This window comes from Equus przewalskii, chromosome 4, assembly GCF_037783145.1.
Source record: "Equus przewalskii isolate Varuska chromosome 4, EquPr2, whole genome shotgun sequence".
Lineage (NCBI taxonomy): Eukaryota > Metazoa > Chordata > Mammalia > Perissodactyla > Equidae > Equus > Equus przewalskii.
The window spans coordinates 31009328-31036422 of NC_091834.1; the positions used below are offsets into that span (position 1 = coordinate 31009328).

At 37.5% G+C, this 27095-nt stretch overlaps 1 protein-coding gene across 2 annotated transcripts in view; it reads left to right on the top strand.

Annotated features, from left to right (window-relative positions):
* GRM3 (glutamate metabotropic receptor 3) overlaps positions 1–27095 on the top strand; it is a 226929-nt gene that overhangs the window by 143328 nt on the left and 56506 nt on the right. For both annotated transcript variants that reach the window (XM_070617326.1, XM_070617327.1), the window contains one exon: positions 7582–8437. In XM_070617326.1, coding sequence (XP_070473427.1) covers positions 7582–8437 — 856 coding nt within the window. The remainder of the gene's footprint in view (positions 1–7581; positions 8438–27095) is intronic.

The window sequence follows — 27095 nt, forward strand, 5'->3', positions numbered from 1 at the left end:
AATTCTCACTTTAGTGGGAAACTTATTTCTGCTGGACTCTAAATTTGGATACTTCTTTTTGTCTTCTGTTGAAAGAAATATTTGGCATTGTGTCACCACAGAAGGTATAAAGCTCATGCTTGAAATGGGTACATCATGGACTTCCCAAAGGAAGAGTGGCAACAGGACTGATGTGGAGGCTCACTGACGACTCTGAAATTTCCAATTCATATTCCCTTTTTTCACAACATCAAAGAGTAGACTACCTGGGCTTTTCCCTGTAGTTCATGTGCTTTTGCTCCCATGATCAGAGCATCATTGAAATGAAGCATGACACCTGAAATCTTAAAAAGATTTCCCATGACTTGCTAAAAAATGTTGGGAGAAGTAAAACTCCCAAATAAATTGGTCCTCAACTCAAAATTCCCACAAGTGAATAAGGATGGTTTTGATGCCTACAGTAGCATCACTCCACATTAGCTATTGACTGTGGGAAAGGCAAAGGTTTAGACATTCCCAAAGCAAGAAAAATAAGTGAGCAACTGAAGTGAGCTCTGAGTGTTTGGCTGCTTACATACCTTGTACATAATGCATTTGTCTCCAGAAAAATCTTACCTTACCAGCAGACCTTAGTATCAGTTCATTTGGTGAAGCCTGCCTTAGGTATATGTTTACATGACTCCTACTTTAGGTATATGTGGTTTGAGGACTCAAGCTTCACGGATAAGGCCCTTAGTTTGTTTTGCTTAGAACAAAAAGCCAGTTTTCTAACTTAAAGGGCACTGATACAATGGTCAGCTTCAGTTGGTATAATACTGACTTCCTTTTTTATATTCCTAGGTAGTTACACAGAGATAATTTGGAAAAATTGGTTTTAATGGTATGAAAACGTTTGCTTCAGATTCCTAAAGGTCTAAGCCAATTCTTTGTCTTATGTGTCATCTCATTTTGGTGAAAAATTGAATACAATTAATGAAGGATCCACATTGCATAGCAAATTTCTTATCAGTAGTGTTTGAGAGTAGCTTTGTATTGCCTGCTGGGGGCCAGCTATTTTTTTCCCCACAGAAACCTATCCTTGTAATTAGAAAAGGTTACATGGGAGAGTAGCAAACTAACCATTTATTCATCAACTCATTCATTTAACAAATATTATGGAGCACCTCTGTTATCTGCAAAGCATTGAGAAAACAGATTAACAATGCACATTCCCTGTCCTTAAGAGTTTTCACTCCAGTAGAAGAAGCAGTGAATAATCTAGAAATTACCATCTACTTTGACTTGTGCCATAAAGGAAAAATATAAAGGAGTAAAGAGTCTCAGAAAATGGGCATACAATTCAGCATGAAGTGAGGTGTCAAGAGAAGTTTCTCAGAGAAGGGGCCCTTGAGTAGATTAGCTGAGCAGACAGGTGGTAAAGGTCACTCTAAGCAGAAGGAACAACATATGCAAAGGCATCCAGACCTAAGAATATAGTAAACCAAGGAAACTATATAGAGCTGAATTCATCTGAAGGGGAAAATAACGGGAAAATGGTGGCAGACATTCTACATGTTAACATTGGTTTGTTGGAACTACTGCAGGTGAAGCCCATCCTAAATAATACCAACTTACAACTACAAAAATGGGGAAAAGACAAAGATACTCATTTTAGACACAGCATCTGCTGGAAAACATAATAGTACCTGGCCAAGTCCAACATTCTAAGTATTTCTCCTCAAGCCAAAAACAGTCAACACATTTGTGGCTTGAGAGGTTACAATGAAAACACAGCAATACCTTGTTCTGGATAAATTCAAAACACCCAGAAAATGGATACCACAACATGTTTAAACATTGAATATGAAACTATAGTACGTGCTACCTGTGGAAAGGGTTTCTGCCAAAGCTTCATGCAGCCTCTCAGGCCCCAGGAAATAACATGCTCTGCCATAAAGTCATTGTGTTTCTCATATAAATCATAAAGCCAAACCTGATCATGGTATTTATAGCTTGAAGCTTTCAACCTCCCAGGTGAAATTTCCCAGTGGATTCTTGGACAACTGTTGCTATCTTTGTAGATGGTCAGTCAGTAAACAAATGTTTATAGAGCCACTGCAAAGTATAGACTGACAAATGAAAAAGTATACTTTTCATAACAAGGAATGATAGCTCATGGTCCTCAAATCAAGAAGCTTATGTCTTCAGAAATTAAAAAAGACAAACGTTATAATTTGAAATATATCATTGCTGCAGCATAGTGAGAAGAATCACATTTGGCAGAGGTTAAGGGCTTGGATTACAGAGTGGATTGAATAAGTCTGGGAAGTTAAGCATAGTGAGTAGTGCCAAAATGCCTGGGATCAAATCCTGTCTCTATCTCCATTCTCTGTGTCTCAGTTCCTCAATCTATAAAATGGGATAGTGGTAGTAGTTACCTCATTAGATTGTTATGAGGATCAAAGGAGATCATACATGTACAACAGAACAGTAGCTGGCACAAAACATTAGGGCTATTAAAACTACTAGGGATCTTTAAAAGGATTCCCAAAAAGGGTAGTCTGAAAAGAGTAACTTCGAGATAGGAAGACTATGAGAGAGTCCTCTGTTCATTTTTGAGGAATTCTGAATTGGAATCTAAAGAGAGCAAATGACTGAATAAGCCCTCTCTGATGTTAGTCACCTTTGGATTTCTGGTGGAGTTCTGCAACATTCAACTTCGCATTTGTAACGTCATTCTTCCCTAGTTTTCTTCTTCATTCTTCACTTGTGTAATTTTAATTTAAATCCATAAATGTACATCTCTCCCTATGTAACTATTGCCAGAGAGAAAGCCCAGTCCTTTGGAAATATCAAAAGACAAGGCTCTAATCTTGGCTTTTCCACTTAATGGTTGTGCAAATTTTGGAAAGTCATTTCACTCTGTGAGCTTCAGTTTCCTCACCTATAAAGAAAATGGCTTAGATTATCTTCATGGTTCCTTCCAGCTCTAAAATGTAATGATCTTGTAGCTTATTTATATTTTTTCCAAAGTCATTGATAAAAATTTAATATTACTTGAGCACTACGTACAGACTTTCTTTTAAGTTGTTCTCTTTGAATATATTTAACTTTGCCATTCAACTCCTATCACTTTCCCTTTTCCATAAGAGTCCAAGTAATGTCACTAACACCTTGTTGAAGTCCTGGTCCAACTCTTCCCTAAACGGTTCAACTAATGTTGACAAGATTCTAACGGAATTCACTCTTAGTGACTCCATGCTGATTTCTAGTAATTGCCTTGTTTATTTCTCAGTGCTTGCATGCTCTGTATTAGAAAACTCTGTTCTAGAAAGTTACAAAAATATATCATGCTTATAGATTTATATTTATTCTTGATTTATATTTCCTTAATATGCTCTTCTTCCTCCCCTTTCACTCTCTGGCAGTCCTTCCATTATTGAGCTCTCAAAGATTATTGATAGCGATTCCATAATTTAATCTGTGATTTCTTCCAGAACCCAGAACTGGAGGCAAACCAATTAATATGATTATGGGCTTTTCTTTCAGTCTTTTCTCCTCTTTTGGTGTGAGATAACTTTTTCGTATTATTGTATTACCATTTCCAGGTTAGGAAACATTCTCACTGGGGAGAATGAGGAAGCAAGCAGGACTGGACAGTGTCTTTCATTTACTCACCTGGCACCAACTTCCCCATCCAGTGATGCTCTCTCTTCCCACCACATCTTCCCCTGAAACATAATTTTAACACAAAACAGTAACAACAAAAATCACTCTGCTCCATTTTTGCGTTCTGTACTGTAGACTCCCTAATTACTATAGCCTCACGTAGATATTTTATGTTGTCCATGGGGACACAAAGAACCCAGCACACCTAGAGCACCCAGCCCTTGTCACTAGTTCTTTTAACATTCAAATGCCCAGTGCAGCCTAGGAACGCAGTGCCCTCTTTGGAGATTTTGCCTTTCTGTCTTGTTGAGACTATTCTGTATTGTCTGAATTGTTTTTTAGGTCTTCCTCTCTCGCTTAAGCTCTTTAGAGTCTCTCTACTTTTGAGAGAAGTATTGTGAATAGTAGTATGAGAAGTATCTCTATACTTTTAAAATGTTTTTTACTAAAGCAGATATAACTGGATCCTGTTTTTCCTTCCTCCACTCCTACTAATAATATAATTGGGCAACTTTCCTCCAAAATTTCACATTACTTCCCCATCCTAAAATGGTTCTTCTTTTATTTTTAAAATGATGTCCAATGTAGGAGTCCTCCTTATTTCTCTCATGCTTTCTCAGAGAAACCATATGGCCAATAAAGCAAGACAGGAATGTTTTAGATGCCCAATTTTCAGACAAATGAAACAAGAAACATCCAGCTGATAACTCTCTGGATATCCTCTAACCCTAGTGTTAAATTTTATGTTAAAAAGAAATTTTCTCTTAATAGCACTTAGGCAATCCACAGTGTGCACCACATCGCTGCTTCGCTTCCTTTCTCCTCTTCTTCCTACCTGCCTTTCTGTGCTTTGAACCTCAGATTCACAGTCACACAGGAGAGGGCAGACAATAAGCTAGGAGAGGAGAGCCATGATGCTTAAAGTCAAAAGACTTGCTTCTAAATCTTGATTTTGCCCCGACTTTCTAATCGTACGATTATGAACACGTTTCTTCATCTCACAGAACTCAGTTTTTACATCTCTAAAATGCAGATAATAGTAACCATCATAAAAGGCTGTTGTGAAAATTAAAGGAAAAAAACTATATATAAACACTAGTACAGTGGTAACTGGTTTTACAACAGAATAAATACATTTTTTAAATGCATAATCCAAACTATGACCTTTATTCTTCTCTAGAAATCAGATTGGGGTGAGTAAGGGAGGGAAAGGAAGAGAGATTTATAATTTCTGATTTCTGTGGTGTTTCCTTTTTACATGAAGCATTTTTACTCTTATAATCTAAGGAAACGAATTTTTAGAAGGAATGGCTCACCATGATAAAAGTGTTTCAACACTTTGTCCGATGATTCAATGCAGGTGATACAATTGAGATTATACTTACTTCCTTATTAGCGTTCCATTCTCATGTTTCAGCTCACCAAATGTGCCTCCTTTTTCTAGAGTAGGTTGTAGTCTCCTCATGAAAGACACAAATACACAGAGACACACACACATATAGATAGTATCTTTAAAATGAGGGCAATAATTGCAGTTTTATTCTAACCCCCACCTTCCCGCACATGCTACAGTTCATGGTACCTCTTCCCAGTACAGAGAATCTTTCCCATGTTGCCATATTCTATGCCTACCTCATTCTCTTGGATAGCCTGCCTTGTTTGTAAGTTGTTCTCAGATATCCTAGAAAGATAGACACGAAAGACACGAAGTCAAAGGATCCTATCAGTCAAAAGACAAGAGCTTCTCATGACTTGTACCCCTCTGGGAGAAGAAAGTTTCAGCAGTTTAGGATCTTTCCACTGTAGTGCCTAGCTGCCAGAAAATTACGTCTCTGGGCATCTTTCAGGTCCTTTCATTCTGTGCCTCCCGGAGAGGTTCAGGTCCTAATGAATGTAACTTGAGGATGAGAAAACTATAGCATCAAGAAGAGATGGCCTCTCCAGTGCTACCCAGAAACTCTACAATCAGACCAAGCCTATGCACAGACAGGGCTCTTATCACCAGTCTGCCACAGTGGTACATAAATCCAAAGGAAACCAGGTACTCAGAACAGAAGTAATGACAGTTCTGGCTCAGTGCCATCTCACTCAGGCTGAGTAAACAAGCAAGACTCCTATGGTCAAATGAATCAGTATAGGCCATTTTGTCCAGGGTCTCCTGGTCCTGAGGACTGAAGAAATAAATGGTATACTAGCCTTCATCCACCCACCCACCCAACCATCTATTTACCTCTATTCCCCAAAATTCACTCGCATCCTTGAATATTAAAAAAAAAAAAAAAGTCTTCACCAAATGTAAGAAAGATTTGGATCCTAAATTTGCATTATATTGCATTCTTAGTGCCAGATTTTCTAGCTGTTCTATTTGTAGCTAAGTGAGAGGTACCAGGATTTGAAAAGATATAGAAAACATTTTCGGTAGCTCTGTTGGTTTTAATAGCAGGCCAGATCTCCAAGAACATGCTGTGTGGCTGTGTATGAACTTGGCTGTTGGTTTCCTTTACCAGATGAAATGATGATTAATCAGGATTCAGATGTCAGTTGTTTTATGTTACTTGTGCTCTTTGCTAACAGCTGCCTATTTCAAGCTGTGCTTCCTACATGTCAAATATAACCCTGAAACCACAATTTCCAGAAGGAAAATTTCAAAGTACTCATAGAGTGCTTCAGAATATTCAGTGTTGTTTCTGATTAAAGTCCACTTAGTATATTATGTAACTTAACTAAAGTCAGTATAAAGACAGAAGTGTTCAGAATATGAGAGGTAGCGAGGAAAAATAAAAACAAACTTATTATTTGATACACAAATAATCTGTGTAGATATTTTAAAATATATATTTATGCAAATACTCTATGCATAAAATGCTCCTTAGTAAGCTAGTGTCACTTTCCTTTTTTATTCTGTAATAAATAAAAACAGTGAAATATTATTGATAGGTGAATTATAAGAAATTTAAATTCTCAGGGCCAGCCCCTGGCCTAGTAGTTAAGGTCAGCACACTCCATTTGGCAGCCTGGGCTTGGTTCCTGGGTGAGGACCTACACCACTCATCAGCGGTCGTGCTGTGGCGGCAACCCACATACAAAATAGAGGAAGATTGGCACCGATGTTACCTCAGAGCAAATCTTCCTCAGCAAAAAAAAAAAAAAGAAAGAAATTTAAATTCATTCAGAATAAGCTTTAAACATTTTGGAGTAAATGGTTCTTTCTTGACAAGGTTCTCAGTACTTGCTTATTTGCTTTTTAATAAAAAATACCATAAGAATAGCATTCATATGCTTCTCTTCACATAGTTTAAGCAGAAACTAACTTTTAAAAAGAAAAAGAAAACAAAGAAAATGTTTGTCAAGCATTTCAGAAGTTTAGAAAAGGGTATGCCCAAAATTTGGGGTGGACCAAATAGAATTGATTTTTTTTTTACTTAACCTAGATAATAAATGTCTAATTTGGACTGTCCATGTGGCATACAGTTCCCAAATGAAGCTCTTTCAGAGACTGCCGTTTTTAGCAAAAGAGGGGGAAGTGAGAATTAGACAACACCCAGGCTCTTTCTATACAACTGCAGCCAACTTGTCTAAAAACCGAATTTGGCCAATTCCCTGTAGTTCATTGTTTGAGCTATTTGCAGGAGCCAGAAAATTAACCACCACAAGGACACCTGAACAGGATTGATCTTAGTCCAGGGTCTACCATAAAGTCTAGGAGAGAGAGAGGATTGCCTTCTCATTTCTCTACTAGTCTTTTCCCAAAACATAACCTACCTGCTTTGAACCTGCTCCCTAATATCCCAAATATAGTATCCAGGGAAGCAGCTGTCAAAGTGTCAAGAAAAGTTTAACGATATAGAGGTTGAAAGGCAGCTGGGTAAAAGGTCTGGTATTATTCATTTTCTACGTCCATTCATTTACCTCTGGGTTTCTAAACTAGGTACTTCCCCTTTCTCCCTCCCGCAGGTGGCAAACCTGCTACGCCTCTTCCAGATCCCTCAGATAAGCTACGCGTCCACCAGCGCCAAACTCAGCGACAAGTCACGCTATGATTACTTTGCCAGGACGGTGCCCCCTGACTTCTACCAGGCCAAAGCCATGGCCGAGATCTTGCGTTTCTTCAACTGGACCTACGTGTCCACTGTGGCCTCCGAGGGCGACTATGGGGAGACAGGAATCGAGGCCTTCGAGCAGGAAGCCCGCCAGCGCAACATCTGCATCGCCACAGCCGAGAAGGTAGGTCGCTCCAACATCCGCAAGTCCTATGACAGCGTGATCCGTGAGCTGCTGCAGAAGCCCAACGCGCGAGTCGTGGTCCTCTTCATGCGCAGTGACGACTCGCGCGAGCTCATCGCTGCAGCCAGCCGCGCCAACGCCTCCTTCACCTGGGTGGCCAGCGACGGCTGGGGCGCGCAGGAGAGCATCATCAAGGGCAGCGAGCACGTGGCCTACGGCGCCATCACCCTGGAGCTGGCCTCGCAACCTGTCCGCCAATTTGACCGCTACTTCCAGAGCCTCAACCCTTACAACAACCACCGCAACCCCTGGTTCCAGGACTTCTGGGAGCAGAAATTCCAGTGCAGCCTCCAGAACAAGCGGAACCACCGGCGCGCTTGCGACAAGCACCTGGCTATCGACAGCAACAACTATGAGCAAGAATCCAAGATCATGTTTGTAGTGAACGCGGTGTATGCCATGGCCCACGCCCTGCACAAAATGCAGCGCACCCTCTGTCCCAACACCACCAAGCTTTGCGATGCTATGAAGATCGTGGATGGGAAGAAGCTGTACAGGGATTACTTGCTGAAAATCAACTTCACAGGTAAGCAAGGAGCCCTAAATCATCTTCTATGGTGCAAACAGGCGGAATCAAACAGGAATCAAATACCTCTGCCCCCAACCCAGAAACCATTGTTTCAGAGCCATAAAAAGGGTTTAAACTGTTAAATATTCCAAGGTGCAATATAATGCCTCTTTGATGTTCTTACTTATTTTTGAGTGAATATCTTGGCTGGTACACTACATGAAATTGAAAGGCCTCTTAGGCTGGGCTGATCTGTGCTAGCTGCCTAGATGTGGGTAAGCTACATTTGCTTTCTTGTTGTTAGCTGTAGGATATGACGTGCATGATATGGGCATTTAATCTTCTTTAGCAGACTTGGCAACTCTCTAAGGAACGTGAACTTCCAAGCCTTCCTTGTGGGTGATTTAAGCAAAAGAATCTCATAACTTTCACAGCAGGGAAGAGAAAAAAGTCACCATTTTCCCAAAGCCTAATTAGGGGAAAAAAGGAAAAGATACTCAGGCCAGGGTGATTTGAGGCATTTGAGTTTACTTCTCCTGCTATACAGAAACATTTTCATGTCAGTATTAAGAGTTGTGAATTTTCTCAAATTATATTATGAAATGAAACACCAGTTTTTCTGGGAGCCTGAAGATAAGCAAATCAAAGATTGATGGAAGTCATTCTGATACAGAAGTGAACATACAAAGATGTATTCAAAGTGGTTTTTGCTGCCTCTTCATTTATTTCTAAATATTTCTAAATATAGCACTGCATTTTAATGCATTACTAACATATAAAAAGCACAAAATCCTTTAATTTGTGTTCTCTACTAAGGTGCATGTGATACCAGTGCATTAAGGTACTAGTTCTGGGGACTTTAGCTTAAACCCAAATCATAAGATGGTCAGTAATATTATTGAATTCAAAACAATTTGATACCAAAAATATTACAGTGATAACATGCTTTCATTTGCCTAAATTGCTGATAATCTCCTGTGCCACCAGGGCATCCTTCTAGTCTGCACAGGCTGTTTCAATTGATTTATCATCCAAGGCAAGAAAGTTTGGATGCTCGAGTCATACTATCATTGGAGCAAGTGGCAGTTCTCACATCTTCCTTATAGATGATCACTCAGAAGTCAAACGGCCTGAAAAATCACTGTAGTACTAAGAAAGAATCCCATGACCCTATCCCAGAATTCTAACCCCTAAACCAGCCTTGAAAATAAGCACAAAAGTTACCAGCCTGCTTTTACACATCTTTTCTTCATTCTACTCAGAGGGAGCCAGAAGTAGCAGAAATCAGTTATGTCAGTATTCCCTCCTATTCATCCGATGGATACCATCTTTTACCATTAGAATGACTACTGTAAGTGGTAAAGATTAAACCTTTTCTGCGTGCTGTATTCTCACAGGTGTATCCTATATAGAAATAACAAAAAATATATTAAAATAACAACAAATCAACATTTATCTCAAAATTCCAGATCAGTTCCCACTGACATATCCAGGAAATAAGAATTGACTTTAGAGTCAATAAAAAAGAATATCTTTACTCTAAATATAAATGAACTCTCAGATATCTATAAATAACATGTATAATGCATTTAATTCTTAAAGATGAATGAAATAAGCATTCTCCTTCCCCTTTCAGACTACCTTTGGGGTAATCATTTATCTTTATTCACTACATGTATTAATTAACTTTGTTCTTCTAGTTCATTCCTTACTCGTCAGTATGCAAATATACAAATATACCCATTTATCAACAGCTAATATAAAGAGAACTCTTAAACTTCAGAGAGCCCTTGCAAGGTGTCCTATGAAACCAAAATATTTTCCTTCATTTCACTGACTGAGTCTTAAATAGCAAAGAAACGTAAAGAAATAAGGCCATTATCTGGATAAATAAAACAAAAGTGTCTTCTTTTCGTCTGCCTTGTTCAATTACTAGCTTTGCTTCTACAGTTCGGTTTGGCTGTGCAGACTTGACCACAAAGTGCTATCTTATCCTTCTCAATTTGTTCATCATTACCAGTCACTCCCCATCTCTGAAGAGAGTAGAAGAGTGGAACACAGATTTAAACTACAGAAAAGAGAGGGAATTTAGACGGGCCAGCAGGTAGATATGCTTCACAGTGAGAATTGGACAAGAAATTGCCTTACTGCGGGAGGACACTGAATAGCTAGACACGTGCCTTAAAAGAGATAAGGCTAACCTAGGTAGCTATTGAAAAGCAGATTGTTTTACTTTTTTTTCTGAAATAATTTCTCTGTTTTTCTAACTTGAATATTGAGGCAATGGACTAGGCACAGTTGTAAACACTTAGCAAACACTAAAGAATCTTTGCTCAATTGGGTCAAAAAAGTCCCCTTCCAGCCTTCTACCTGTCCTCAATGCATTTACTCCAAGATTCTTCTGGCAAGGGATAGTTGTAGGGAATTCCCTATGAGCTCTAGTCTGTACAAGATGAAAGAGCTAGGCCTCCTGACAGTTTTCAGGACACACTTTAAAATACTGCTTGGTTCCTTGGTGCATTCTTACTAGCTGGTTTTAGCATTGGCCAACATGAGTATTTCTTAAAGTTAACCCAGTTTGAATATTCCTTTTGCAAAAGACATTCTGCATAACTATGCTTTGTTACAGATTCTTCTAAACAGTGAGCTCTCCTGGCACAGGATTCACCACTATCTACCTCTCTAGACTCATCTCCTGCCATACACCCCACATTTGCCCTTCCTTCCATTAAGACTACTTGCAGTTCCCCAAGTACATCATGCCTTTATTGTTGCCTTTGTACTCTCTGTACATGCTATTTCCTCTAACTAGAACACTCTCACCTCATTCCCATCTGCCCTATCTAGTATCTTTACTTATTCCATCAACTGCTACTACGCTCGTCCATGCCACCAACATCTCTAGCCTACATTTCTATAACAGTCTCCTTATTGATTTACTCTTGCCCACCTCCAACCCAGCCTCCACAACCCATTCTCTGCATAACACCCAGGATGCCCTTTTAAAATGTAAGTCAGAGCAAGTCACTCCTCTGCTCAAAACCTCTTGGGGGGTCCCCAATTTCACTTACAGTAGCAGTCACCATCCTTATAGTGTCCTACCAGGCGCTACCTGGTCTGCCCACTCTCCATCCCTTACTGCTCTCCTGTCATCACCTTTTACTCTCCCCTTTCTCACTTCACTTCAGCCATCCTTGTTTCCAAATTAAGGGCTTTTTCACTGCCAGTTCTCTCTGCCTGCAATGCCCTTTCCCCAGATATCCCTATGGCCAATTAATTCCCTTACTTCCTTTGAGGCTTCACTTAAATGTTAGCTCCTCAGTGAGGCCCACCTCACAATCTTTCTTAAAATTGCAATGTACAGCCCCAGCCCCCACCACAGGTGCTTCCTCTCCCTTTAACCTGCTCTAGTTTATTTTTACACCATAATTTTTTCACTTTCTCTCATACTACATCAGTTATTATTTTCTATTTTATTCTTTATTGTTTGATCTTCATACTCGGATATAAGTTCCATGAAAACAGAAATCATTATCAACTTTGTTCACCAATGTAGCCCAAGCATAATAGGTGCTCAGTAAATATTTGTTGATTATGGATAGTACTTAACACCCAAACTCATATTTGCTTCTCTATTTCCATTACTAGATTGTGAGCTTTTTCAAGGCAGGGAAAATACGTTTCATCTCTGATCTCAAATATCCAACACAGTTTTTAGTAGAGTGGGCATTATGTAAATGTTTACCGAAGGAATAAGGAATGAGAAAAAAACAATAGGTTTATAATGGTCCTTGTTGTGAAAATTTAATGTATATATGTTTTGTTCATTATTAAATGGATTTCAAGAAAGAAAGTATATAACTTCTAGAATGGTTTGCTTTTTGTTACCTAAACACTGTCCTTTAGTTCTGTTCTATCATTGTATTTGAGATAAATTTAAAATCAAATAGCATTAGCGCTGGATCTCTTCTCCATCATTGTTTTATAGATGAAGCCCCCAAACTAAAAGTCATTTGCCCAAGGTCATCATCTGGTTAGTGGCAGGGGCCAAGACAGAAACCCAGGTCACCAGATCCAGTGCTGCTTTTGGATGGACACAAGGACCCTGGGAAATTGAGGTCTTTGATCCCAAACACCTAAGACAGTTTCTGACAGAAAATAGATATTAATGGGATGTTTATTAAAGGAATGAAAGACGATCAATCAATAGGTTTGAAATATGTTTCTTTTTGTGTTTTTTGTTATGATCCCTTTAATGTTCCTGAGCCACTTCCCTAATTATTTGGAGCTAAGGTGATTCATAAAACACTCAAACTTTGGAAGCTGAGCCTTAGCTTCTAAACTTTAGGATATTTTTTTTAAGTTTCAAAGCATTTTTTTATTAGTAAAATTTTCCATCTGAAAGAGCCATGTCATCCAAAATTCTAAAGTAAATACTTAAATGAGAATTGCTTGGTGTCATGTGACTTTTCAAAATTACTTTGAATAAAAATCCATGTGCTCATCATGTAAAAGGAAAGCTTAAACTACCCAAGACAGCTAGAAACAGAGCAAAGAGGGCTATTAAACATTTTTTAAAAATGCTCTGTTACTGTCATTTTGTGTGTTCACAGTACAATACAATCTCTCTCACTTTTTATTCTGAGACCAGTTCCAGAAAGTGGAATAGAATAAAATCACAGAGTTACATAAGGCCTTCCTCAAAGTTGAACTTGCCCCTACTCCTCAGTGACAGAGGTGGAGATTCAGGATGTCAACATCATTATCTCCAGTTACTGAAGCACGTAAAACTCGACTGTCAGGGTGACATGGTAACCAGAGTATACCTGGTTCAGAAGAAGAAACAAAGAGCTCCCACTTACTGAGCATACTGCTGGAGGTGCCACAAGACACAACAGTGTTGAGTAGGCATTATTTTAGGAGTAACATTCATAACATTCATCTGTGATTCACAGGGGTAGACTAAAATGTTTGAAAGTGGAGAAATAGAGAACTTGACACAATAGGAAATTTACCCAAGATCACGTAATAAATCAATGACAGAGCAAACCGTCAAGGTCCTGATTTAGTCATTCATTCCGCAGATATCTTTAGACTTTATGCTAGGACCTGGGGAACCACCAGTAAGCCAGTCAGGTGCAATCCCTGCTTCAGAGAGTTCACACCAGGATCTCATCACCAGAACAACATCAAAGTATAGAAGCAAGATTATTGGGGGCTGCAATATTAGGGTCTTACCCTAGGTTTTGTGTTCTGTTTTGGTTTCGGTTTTTGTTTTGGATTGGAAAATTATTGTGTATCTTATGCCCGGAAGAAGTCTAAACTCTCTCAACAAATCTTACTCTCAGGGCTTGACTTACCAGTGAAGAGGACAACTCCCTGTTATTGCTGCCCTGGTGGTCACAATAAGACTGAATAATAGGACATACAGCTATGACAGCTTTTTTGTTTTTTAGTTGGTTGGTTGCTTTTCCTTTTTCTTTCTTTCTTTTCTTTCCTTTTGATTTATTTCTTTTTGAGAGGCACACTCATGTCTGGGTACCAGCAAAGAGACAGACTACTGAGATCAGAGGCCTGGAGATGAGTGGCGATGGCCCAGACTTGCTCTTCTGTTTACAGTTCTCCACACCAAGAAGAGAGGCAGAGGCAGAAACGGATAGTCCAGCCATGCTGCCCTGCTCACCTCTGTGTCTGACTCATCCAGTAGGTACAAGGATCACTCCTCGTTGGGACTGTAATCACAGAGCACAGGCCAGAAAGGGCAGATTTTCTGGGACACTGCACTCCAAGGAATATGTTTGAGCTGGCCCCAACCCAGCAAGGCTCTCCTCTTGAAAAGTGCAGGGCCATCCAAGGCCCAGCGAGGAAGCCAAAATGGTAATGGCCACATCTTTATATGAATGGGCTTTGAAGTCCCTGAAAGAGCAAACTGCTCTTGATCTTGCTTCCTCCCCTGGAACATTTGTAGTTCCCACAAAAGCACAAAAACTTATTCCAGCTCTGCTGATCAAAAGCATTTCCAGACGTAAAGATAAATATCCTCTACTTCTTTTTTTCCCTTTCCCTCTGGTAAGCTTCCTGGGGTCACAAGAATAAGATTTAAACCCCGAAAAGATGCCAATAATGTGCTTACTTATTTGTTTATGCACCGTGCATCTATGTTTTGGTGTCTTAGAAGCTTGAGAAATGATTCTCGTTTTAAGGTCTCGTTTTAAGGTTTTCTTGTGGAAAACAAGAGCCTCTAGGAAACCTAATTTTCCGCTTTGGTCTGAGCTTTCTGCTGCTGCTGCTTCTTATTATCATTGTTATCATATAGTTATTATTATTACTATTGTTATTTCATAATCTTTAATTTATTTTGATTCGTTTGAAGAGCCATCCTGTCTATGAAGCAGAAAAATGTAATCATTCCCAATGAAGTATGAATGAAATGGATTCTATCACCTTGCTAACAAGAAAAAAGTACAATAAATATGCTTCCTCTATGTTTCCAGACTTTTGGACACTGTGGTGTATTTACAGGAACATCACTTGCAAAAGTGTCTGGAAATTGAAGAAAATATTCTGAGCATTTTTAAAAGAATATAACTAGCATATTGTTTAAAAATAAGCCTACATTCCTGACCTTTGAGACACCAAGTATTATCCCACAATAACCAAGTCTTTTAAAGGTTTATAATCTCTGGAAATATTTTCACAGTTGGATTGAAAACACATATTTTTACACTTCCGTATAATTTTGTGCTACTACTTATCCTCAACAGGACACGGAAAAGCCAACATAGAGAGAGAAGTTATTTTCAACAAGTTCAGAAAAAGATTCCTGAAATAGAGGACTTTTCTCTAAAGAATTTTAAAAGATTAGATTGTTATCTAATGAAGCAAGAAATTATAGGAAGTTTTTCCTAGAGTTGGGTTAGTAAACCTTCCTAGGGACCTAGCAAAGTTTTCATAATGCCTGAGCAGTGAGCTCAGCTTCCGAAGATTAAGGAAACTGCTCTTATACCCGGAGGAGTGGGCACTGAGGAGGATGGCTAAAAAACTCCATGACTGGTCATTATTCTCACTCCTCTCTTGCTTTAAACACTTAACAAGTGTCCACAGTGTCTTTAGTCACTATATGTGACAACACCAGGAAAGGTTACATAGTTATCCTTGACAGTTTTTCTCCAAAACCCCAGCATTGTACCTGGGGTAATGTAGGCACTCCATTTGTGTCCAGTTCATTCTAAAACTATGGTAAAGGATTCATTCCAATGTCTAAGGTAAATTAGAATTTGAAAAGGTGACAGAGTCCCCAGAAGTTACAGTAATAATAATAGTTCAGAATATTCAAAGATTTAATTCCGTCAGAAAACTATAAACAATCTTACTAGCACAGAGTTGACCGTATGTTGAATTTACAAAATAATATCTCAAATACAAAATTATGTTCATAACATACTAAGCCATTGACCTAAGTGTGATTAGATGTTCTAAGACTGGCCAAAATATCTTTTATTTCTTAAAAATTTTTCTTCCAGCTTTATTGAGATATAATTGACATATAACATTATGTAAGTGTAAGGTGTACAATGTGTTGATTTGATACACTTATATATTGCAAAACGATTACCACCATAGCGTTACCTCCATCCCATCACATAATTACCATTACTTTTGTGGTGAGAACATTTGAGATCTACTCTCTTAACTTTCAAATATAATACGGTATTATTAACTATAATCACCATTCTGTACATTCGATTCCTGAACTTACTCATCTTATAACTAGAAGTGTGTGTCCTTTGCCCAACATCTCCCCGTTTCCCTGATCTTCTAGCCCCTCGTAACCACCATTCTATCTTTTTTATAAGTTTGGCTTTTTTGGTTCCACATATAAGTGATATCATACAGTATTTGTCTTTCTCTGTCTGACTTATTTCACCTGGTATAATACCCCCAAGGTCCACCCAAGTTGTTGCAAACAGCAGGATTTTATTCTTTCTCATGGATGAATAATATTCCTTTGTGTATACACACACACACACCCATCTTCTTAATGCGTTGACAGACACTTAGGTTGTTTCCGTATCTTGGCTTCCATAAATAATGCTGCAGTGAACATGGGAGTGCAGCTATCTTTTCAATATCGTGTTTTCATTTCCTTTGGATATATACTCAGAAGTGGGATTACTGTATCTTATGGTATTTCTATTTTTAATTTTTTGAGGAACTTCCATACTGTTTTCCATGGTGGCTGCACCAATTGACATTCCCACCAACAGTGCACAAGGTTTCTCTTTTCTCCACATCCTTGCCAATGCTTATCTCTTCTATTTTTGATAATAGCCATTCTAACAGGTGCAAGGTGATATCTCATTGTGGTTTTGATTTGCATTTCTCTGATGATTAGTGATGTTTGAGCACCTTTTCATGTACCTGTTGGCCATTTGTATATCGTTTTTGGAAAAATTTCTATTCAGTTCTTCTGCCCACTTTTTAATCAAATTGTTCATTTTTTTGCTTTGAGTTGTATGAGTTCTTTAGATATTTTAGATATTAATCCTTATCAGATAGATGGTTTGCAAATATTTCTACCCATTCTGTAGGTTGCCTTTTCATTTTGTTGATGGTTTTCTTTGCTGTGCAAAAGCTTTTTAGTTTGATTTAGTCTGATGTGCCACTTTTTATTTTTGCTTTTGTTCCCTTTGCTTTTGGTGCCAAATCCAAAAAAATCACCTCAAGACTGACATCAAGGAACTTATCCCCTATGTTTTCTTGTAGGAGTTTTATGTTTTCAGGCCTTACATTCAAGTCTTTAATCCATTTTGAGTTGATTTTTGTGTATAGTGTAAGATAGTGGTTTAGTTTCATTCTTTTGCATGAGGCTGTCCAGTTTTCTCAGTGCCATTTACTGAAGAGACTGTCCTGTTCCCCATTGTACTCTTGGCTCCATTGTTGTAAATTAATTGACTATATGTATGTGGGTTTATTTCTGGGTTTTCTGTTTTGTCCCATTGATCTATGTGTCTGTTTTTATGCCAATACCATACTGTTTTGATGACTATACCTTTACAATATAGTTTGAAATCAAGAAGTGTGATGCCTTCAGTCTTGTTCTTCTTCTCCAAAATTGCTTTGGATGTTCAGGGTCTTTTGTGGTTTCATACAAATTTTAGAATTGTTTGTTCTATTTTTGTGAAAGATGGCATTGGAATTTTGATAGGGATTGCATTGAATCTGTAGATCAGTTTGGGTAGTATGGACATTTTAACAATATTAATTCTTCCAATCCATAAGCATGGAATATCTTTTCATTCATTTATATCTTCTTCAGTTTCTTTCATGATTGTCTTGTCATTTTCATTGTACAGATCTTTCACCTCTGTGGTTAAATTTATTCCTAAGGATTCATTCTTTTTGATGCTGTTGAAAATGAGACTTTTTAAAATTTTCTCTTTCTGATAGATCATTTTAGTGTATAGAAATGTGACAGATTTTTGTATATTGATTTTGTATCCTGTAACTTTACTGAATTTGTTGATTTGTTCTAACAGCTTTTGGTTAAGTCTTTAGAGTTTTCTATATATAATATCATGTCATCTGCAAATAGAGACAATTTTGCTTCTTCTTTTTTAATTTAGGTGCCTTTTATTTCTTTTTCTTGCATAATTACTCTGGCTAGGACTTCTAGTACTATGTTGAATAAAAGTGGCAAAAGTGGGCATCCTTGTCTTGTTTCCGATCTTAGAGGAAAAGCCTTCAGCTTTTCACTACTGAGTATGATGCTAGTTGTGGGTTTGTCATGTATGGCCTTTATTATGTTGAGGCACGTTTCCTGTATACTCAATTTGTTGAGAGTTTTTATTATGAGAGGGTGTTGAATTTTGTCAAATGCCTTTTTTGCATCTATTGAGATGATCACATGATTTTTTTCCTTCATCGTGTTAATGTGGTGTATCATATTGATTGATTTGTGGATGTTAAGCCATCCTTGCATCTCTGGAATAAATCATACTTGATCATAGTGTATGATCCTCTTAATGTACTGTTGAATTGGGGTGGTTAATATTTTGTTGAGGATTTTTTATGTATGTTCATTGGGGAAATTGACCTGTAAATTTCTTTTCTTGTTGTGTCCTTGTCTAGTTTTGGTATCAAGGTAATTTTGGCCTCATAAAATGAGTTTGGAAGTATTCTCTTCTCTTCTATTTTTTAGAAGAGTTTCAGAAAGATTGACATTAATTTTTCTTTAAATGTTTGGTAGGATTCACCAGTGAAGCCATCTAGTCCTGGACTTTTGTTTGTTGGGAGGTTTTTGGTTACCAAGTCAATCTCCTTACTAGCAATCAGTCTGTTCAGACCTTCTATTTCTTCATTGTTTAGTCTTGGTAGGTTGTATGTTTCTAGGAATTTATCCATTTCTTCTAGGTTGTCCAATTTGTTGACATATAATTATTCATAGTAGTCTTTTATGATCCTTTATATTTGTAAGGTATCAGTTGTAATGTCTCCTTTTTCACTTCTAATTTTACTTATTTACTGTATGTAGTTAGGCCCCTTCCAGGGAGAAACTGAGTGGTGGGCACTTTCTGCCTGCTACCTCTATGCTGAGCCCTGGGGTGGCAGCTGCAGTGAACACTCACACCCATTAATAACCGTTCCTTTGTTTGCTATAGTCTTGTGGTTCTCATGGACACAAGCCCCAGTGGCTTTCAGTTGGGTGTTTGGGGGGCCCCTTCCTCAGGTGGGAGTCTTAAAAGTTGGGGTACTAGATGTTGGGTCCAAACCCTTTGCTCCTTAGGGAGAAGCTGGGAGTGGGGGTTCCTCCCTGATTGTATGATGCTGTGCTAGGGTTAGAGTTTATGGCAAAACTGTGTCTCAGCATTTCTGCCCATTTTGATGTGGATATGTTCCTGTTTACCTAATGTATAGGAGTCACTCAGCTAATTTCTGGATTTCTTTTAGAGGAAATTGCTCCATTTATAGCTGTTCATTCAATGGGTCCGTGGGAGGAGCGTAGTTCAGGAGCCTCCTATATCTCCATCTTTAAAGACTGCCCTCCAGTTTCATTGTTCTAACCAAGAATCCTGATGAATATAGTGTGATTCCTTTATTAATGGTTATCTCAGACTGGGCATTAATATGAACCTGCTACTGGTTCATTTATTTATTCTTCCTAGCAGATAAGTAGTCAATTAACAGAAGTTTTAAAAATATAGAACAACTTAAAATTAAGGCAATTCAATGTATTACTTTAATTAATCAGCCCATTCAAAAAGATCACTATTTCTGTTTTAGTTGTAGAATGAGTTCATCATGTAGAACCCAAGTGCAGGAGTATAGTCTGAGAGCCAATAGTCTAGTTTACTTAGATTCTTTTTTGAGACAAGACTGCACATTCTGTCCCTGTAGTAAATCAGTTGGCTAGCTACAGGTCTCATGTTTTATCATAGTTAACTTCTTGCATAATTTGTTCTTCATGGTAAAGCAAAGATAGAATTAGGAAGTTTGTCTGTTATAAACCTAGTGCTGCTAGAGAAAAATTTTCTTTAAATATGGAGGGGATCTGTGGACAGTGCACATAGAGAAGATAACACATCATAATATAATTGATATATTATAAATAATGTAATTATAAAACTTTTCAGAGAATCTTTAGTATTCAATGTGAATTGGTGTCAGGTTCTATAAAAGATTTAAAAAAAATGAGTAAATAAGTTCTTTCTGCCCTCAAGTACCTTCGCAACTTGTAAGAACAATGAGAAAATATAATTTGTGCACTATACAGCAGTTCACCTCTGGCATCTTAAGAGACGGACAAGTAACATAGTGTGTACATACAAAGGAGAGATCAACAGTGAGCAGGAGGTCAGAAAAGACTTCCTAGAAGATGTAACTCTGGATGTAACTAAGATTTTGTTAGCAGTAAGGAGGGAGAAAAAGATTTCCGAGGTAAGACAATCATTCCACACAGGATTGTTCATAACTTTTCAAATGTTTCACTTTTGTCTAACCTGTATTAAAGTTCAGAGCTCTTTTGGAAACTAAAATTTTAAATTGAAACCGTAAAATATTGATCTGATTTGTTAGATTGTCTGAAATGTACATTTTCAGTTCCTTTCTATAAAAATGTATAAATTTTTCCAAAATCACATTGTTTATGATCACTAAGCTATCATCTTCGCCCTGAACTTCAGCTAAAACCAATAAAGTTCTAATCTGAAAAAGGGAGAAAAAGAAAAAGAAACCAGCATTTGTTGATGGCTACCTCCCTGACAATAGCCATTTTATGTATTTCATTCATTTATTCCCACAAAAATCCTGTCAGTTCGGTGGATCTTACTCCCCGTATTTTATAGATTCAAAAGAGTCTCAAAGGAATCAAATGACTTTCTCGAGTTTGCAAAGCTAAGCAGTCTCCACAGCCAACCCCAGGCTGTCTAATCCCACACTGGTTTCTGATTGTGTCCTACAGAGAAGAAATAAGTTCGTAGCTAGAGAAAAGGGGCAGTCCTGTTGTCACTTGCTCAGCTTACTATGTGCAGTTGCAGTAATAGTAAACAATTGCCCCAAAATGTTCATTATCCAAAAAGGAATTTGTTAACTTTTTCATTAATTGGCCTAATGGTGTCTTCAATAAAGAAACTCATAGCAAAGGCCTCAAATTATATACTTCACTCCTTCCTCTGAAAGCATCAAATGAACTAGATCAATATTTGCAATATCATACTGTTAATTCCAAGAATCAATAGTAAATTGCAAAAACAAAAAGTGATCAGTCTACAGGGCACCACATCTTAATGTTAAGACCGCATTTTTCCTCCCTGCCACCCCATTCTCTCATTCTCATTACAAACTTCCATACTTAATTAGAAGTAAACTGATAAAAGAAAAGGGGAAAGTAGTGGGTCTTAAACTCTTTCAGAATTTACCTCCCGACCATGATAGTTTTGTGGGTTTGTTTGTTTGGCATATTTGAAAGTTTTTCTTGTTGTGTTCACATTGTTGAGTAATGGTGGTAGTTTGTTTTATAGCACACATCACAAATCAAGTTCTCTTTCTGAAAGAATTAAAAATACCATTGGTACTTTCATAAATTAGAAGTTAAGAATTTTCTATCATAAAGCTTTGTTTATAGGCTATTCAATCACCAATAATCACGTGGTAGCACTATACCAGCTTCTTGGGGTACTTAAAAAAATCTTTGTCCCTATAATGCTTGTAGTCTAATAAAACCTTAACCCTTGACTATTTCAACTTTAATTAAAGTAGAAAACAAAGAAAATTCATCATTTTTCAATCATCAAAAAGTAAGCCTTTGGCTAATGCAGTTATTTATGTCCTTTTCATTTTTATTCATTAAGAACTCTGCATCATCTCCAGAAATATTGTAAACAGAAAAACTATAAATAAAAATATTTATAAAAGGAAAGCAAGTGTGCCAACTTCCAGAGATGGGTCCCTTCACTGCTTCGCCTTTCTAAATTCTCCCTACGAATTTATCCTATGAACAATCCCTCCTCCATTTAATTCCTCCCTTTTCAATGCAGAAATGTATTAAGTTCTTTTTCTGTCTTTTGTCTTACAAGGGCCTTTTGCTACTGAATTAATCCCGTAGTTAAACAATGTGGAAAAGGAAAAGGAAAGTATACTTTATTTTCTTTCAAAAAAATACTTTTATTTAAAATATTGTAGCGATATTTAGGATTCTGACATGCAATTTTAGATGCGAAGTAAGATCAATTAATTTGACAACAGAAGTAAGAACACAAGAGGTTGATATCCCAGCCTTCTACTCCTTTTTGCTGCCATCTGCAGTTTAAATTTAGGCATCCAAACTACTAGACCAGAGATTGAATTAGCTAATACAATTCCCTGAGTGTGCAAGCTCATCCTTTCTTACCTTATCTCAAGCCACAGTGTGGCAAGAAGTTTATTTTCTTGTCCTTCATGTTTGATGGTCCGTCACAAGAGCTCACTCAGTTAAGAAGCTAAAATGAAGACTCCTCAAATTCAGAACCCTCAAATACTAATAATAATTGTGAAGATGTATGCCACTTAGCACTTTATCACTTTTAAAACACTTTTAAACATACTATAGTTAGAACCAGACTACAACCCTGTAAACTAGGTTGAATAGATGTTATTACTCACCATTTTATAGACAAGAAAATGGAGGGTGGGAGAGGTGAAGTCACTCACCCAGGGTCAAAGAAAAAGAACCCCTCCTGGATTAGAATTCATGTCCTTTGATCATCATCCAGCGATATGTCCCCTCAGCTTCCAAGGTAACAGGCAGTAGAATGATTCCTGTCTAATAAACCAAAAACAAATGTGACTGGAGGCAAAACCAGCCTGGTTATGTTTGTTGTCGAAAAGTTGAGAGAATATTGGCACTAATCAGAGCAAGAGAACACTGAATCAGCAAAGTTCATTTTCATTGTAGATTACCACTGCATGGCTCTGTGGCTTGGGGCAAATCACATAGCCATTCCAGGACTCATCTCTTAATATTTTAGAAACACTGTTGAGTGCCAAATAGAACTAGCAGGTAGGGTATTTTTGTCCTTACCTTTCATAATGATTAAGGTATTCCTGTTTCTGGGAGGATTATAATTCTGGTTGTAGTTAAAGAGGATGGTAACACATTCCACTCACACTAGAAAGACTTCCTGAAGGAAATGGGATTAGTAGTGGACTTCGAAGAACCAGGTACATTTCATGTGGTCATTCAATATCTATTGCTGACTTCTCTACATCAGTCCCAGCTCTAGACCCTAGAAATTACACAGTGAAACCTAGAGGACCTTGTAAGGATTTTGGCTTTTACTCTGAGTTGGATTAGAAGCCATTAGGAGGCTTGGAGAGAGAAGTGACAGGAACAATATCAAAGATTTAGAATAGGGCACATTTTTGAGTTATGGTTACACATCAAAAGAGCTAATAAAGAAACTTAAAGAGGCCTGTCAATGTTGATATCCTAACATATATCTTCTATAAATACTGAGGATTCTAAGACATTTTAATTTCTAAAGAGTAAGCCTTTTGTTAAGATCTCCAAGGTTCTCAGCTAGAATCAGAATCAGTTCTCACTATTGTACATTACCAACTAAGCACAGATGAATTTATTTTTCATATTAAGTTGTAAATCTTATACTCCAGACTCAAGACTAGACAAAAATACTTACCTAAATAACAATGTGTTTCTATAGACATTTGTGCACTCTTCATCCATACATCCTACCAGATAGTTGTTGATCATATCTACAAAAAGAAAAAAATCACTGAGTGATGTTTGCTTAGCCTTGAATGTTATGATGATAATAAGATATTCTTCTCTCTGTAAAAGTGTCTTCCCCACAGCACAAAGCCTCTAACCTAATTGTGTGACTTCAGCCAGTCCTCAAGTCGTTCTGTCCTCTTGCACTTCCTGCACATAATGGTGTAGTAAGATGGCCTACTTCTATCCCTGTAATATTTATTATTAATGATAGGACTATCATAAAATGTTATGAGCTCCATTGATCAAAGTATTAAGTAATTTATGCAACAATTATTGAAGCATATTTCTTACGTCAGACACTGGAAAGGGGACAAAGAAAAAGTTGTGATGACTGCCCTCAAATAACTGCTAATCTGGGAGAGACAAGCTTGTATCTTGAAACACAACATGAGGCGAGATGCATTAAGGGCTATAACAGAAGTATTAGAACAATAAAAACATCTGTTTAGTACTTTACATTTAAAAAATATACTTGTACATACAGTATTTCATTTGATTTTTATACCATTTGCAAATTCCAACTGGGATTGAGCCAAGGGCAGGAATAGCTCAAGGAAGTCCTCTCAAGAGGAACTTGAAGAACAAATCATTTTAAAATTGGTGATTACTTGCATAAATTTAATATGTAAGACACTTTAAAGATCCTCAAACTCGAGCCGTTGCCTTCTCACCAAAGGGTAGGATCTCTTGCTCTCTGGTTTGTGATGACTTTGGATTTTCTGTTCTAGAGAAAACTGCACAGATTCTGGCTTGTTATGGTTTACTCAGTCTCATCCTTCATCAAAGGCTAAGATACCAGAAACTTCCGCTCAATAGTTTTTAAGAAAGAAAGTATTGAAACCCATTATATGATCATGGTCATCATTAACATTTGGGAACCTAGTAAGCACAAATTTTGTTTTCAAGAATAACATGAGTATAAAGTGAAATGAAAAACTGGCATTCTGCTAGAAGTTAATGAATAGTTACTGCTTTTATTATGAAGAAAAGCAATGTTGGTCTATTCTGTCAGGAGTTTCATATCATGGTTCTGCTTCACCAAGAATGACAAGGTAGTCGTGCTTGATTCTTCCAAATTGGAAACCATTTCACTTAATATATTGCCTGAAAATATCCCCTCTACAGGTTTGGAAATACCTTCTTTCCTGAAGCCAATGTTAGCTTAATGACTTTGTCATAGAAGTTAACTCTAATTGAAGATAACTTGCATGTAACCAAGTATTGCGATATAAATGAAATACACTGAACAGAGAACCAGGAGAAGTGAAGTCTGCCCAGGTTGTGACAGTAACTAGTCATGAGGCCTTGAGGAAGTTACTCAAGCTCCCCGGGCCTCAGTTATGTCATATATCAAATAAAAGAACCTTTCTTCAAAAGAACCTTCTTTTTTTATTTTAAAAAGTTTTAATTAAAACATTCATGTGTGACACATACAAATACACCCGCTGGAATAAATTCTCATATTTTTTCACAAAATCAGCACAAAATAATTTCTCTATCTTACAGTACCACTAAAACATGAATCTTTTTTCCCACTTCATCAAAATTTCATCTAGTCAATACTGTTTCTTGTCCTGTGGGAGCATCTTTAATCGACACTGGCCAGTGGGTGATTTTTCCTGTTTGTTTAGAGCTCATAATAAAATCACCCAGAACATCTATATTTGTGTGAATTTCACCATAAGGGGAATATCACATAAGAAGTAGGGAAGGCAGAGCAGGAACTGACGGCAACTCATTTCAACCATGAGTTTTTGTTTATAGTGCATGATGTGCCATCCAATTGCTTCATAAGCCATCATTACAGTTAAAGTTCATGATAAGGGACAAGAGTAAATTTGCTGAAGGCCTGGGAAAAGAAGATGTAGCTTTGTCTTTTCAAATTCTTTTTCAGAATGCTAATATAAAGAATGAGCTTTTGAACTTTAAGCCATTTTTAGCCTAGTCCTAAAAGAACCAATAAAAGCAATTAAATCACTCCATGAACGATTTTTGTTTCTCCATCCTAGGTGTATGATTTTCCCTTCCTGTATTGTCCCCACTCTCCACAAGTGACATCTCTGGGGACCCTTGAAGTTAGATGAGAAGAGATTCAGCAGTATGGATAACACTCTTTTACCTTCCTGATGCCTCCATGGCAAACATCCCCTTAACCCTGAACTTTGTCCTTGTTGCTTCCTTATATCCATCTGACCCCATAAGCCAAGAGGTTTTCAAGAAGCTTCTCATTGAGTGGATCCTTTTGACAAAATGGGAAGGAAACTTCAGGATTACTAGTCAAAGTTTTCAAGCTTTTTAAAAAAATTAACATAATTATTTCTTAAATAGTATTTACTAAGAAACACAATATTTAAAACAAATAAAAGTGGAGTGACTTTGATTGATTTCAGGAGGTGTTTGGAGCCCTGACATCCATCCTGCTTCCCTTCTCTTCCCCCTCCTCAGTACACTATACTAATTTGCTGGATGAGGAAACCAGAGGCATATTTCCATCTATGTAATAGAAAGTTTATATAATAGATATATAATTATCTGTTGATATATTATATAATTTACGTATTTAATAGAAGTTATATAATAGAAGTTTCTTTACTTGCAGATTTTAAACTTACTAATTTTTATTAGGATTAAGAAGTTATGATCTAGAACAAAAATTCTACCCACTCTACGTCAATCAAATGAGGGTATGAGCAATTGCATGTGGTCATCGTGTCCACAATAATTGCAGTTTCTTGGTTTGAAATTTTTTTTTTTTTTTGTGAGGAAGACTGAGCTAACATCTGTTGCAAATCTTCCTCTTTCTACTTGAGGAAGATTGTCCCTGAGCTAACATCTGTGCCAATCATTCGCTATCTTCTATGTGGGTTGCCATCACAACATGGCTTGATGAGCAGTGTAGGTCCACACTGGGATCCGAACCCGGGAACCCCTGGCCATCAAAGTGGAGCCCACGAACTTAACCACTACACCACCTGGCAGGCCCCAGTTTGAAGTGTTGTTATGGAGATCATTTACCCCATTTTGGGAGGTAAAAAGTAGTAAGAATGTTAAAAGTGCTAGTAAGAAGATATCTATAATTATAAGTGAAAAGAAACATGAGATCATTTTTTTAAGTGTGAGAAAAGCGACCACGTTTTTCAATGCACAGATGAGATTAAGCATTGGAGAGTTCAGCTGATTCTCAGTGACAGAGAATGGCTCAAAACTTGGGATGGGACAAGCCTATGCACTGGGGCTGATACATTTGTGCATCAGGAGACAAGGAGAAGCAACTGAGAAAAGAGGGTCGACTTTGGAGGGTGTGGCTGCGGAAGTGGCATTTACCTCTGATGCCTGTTAACTTTGTGTTAATTCAAAAGATGTTAGAATTACAATCAAGAATTTAAAGTTGACTCTTCATAAAAGCAT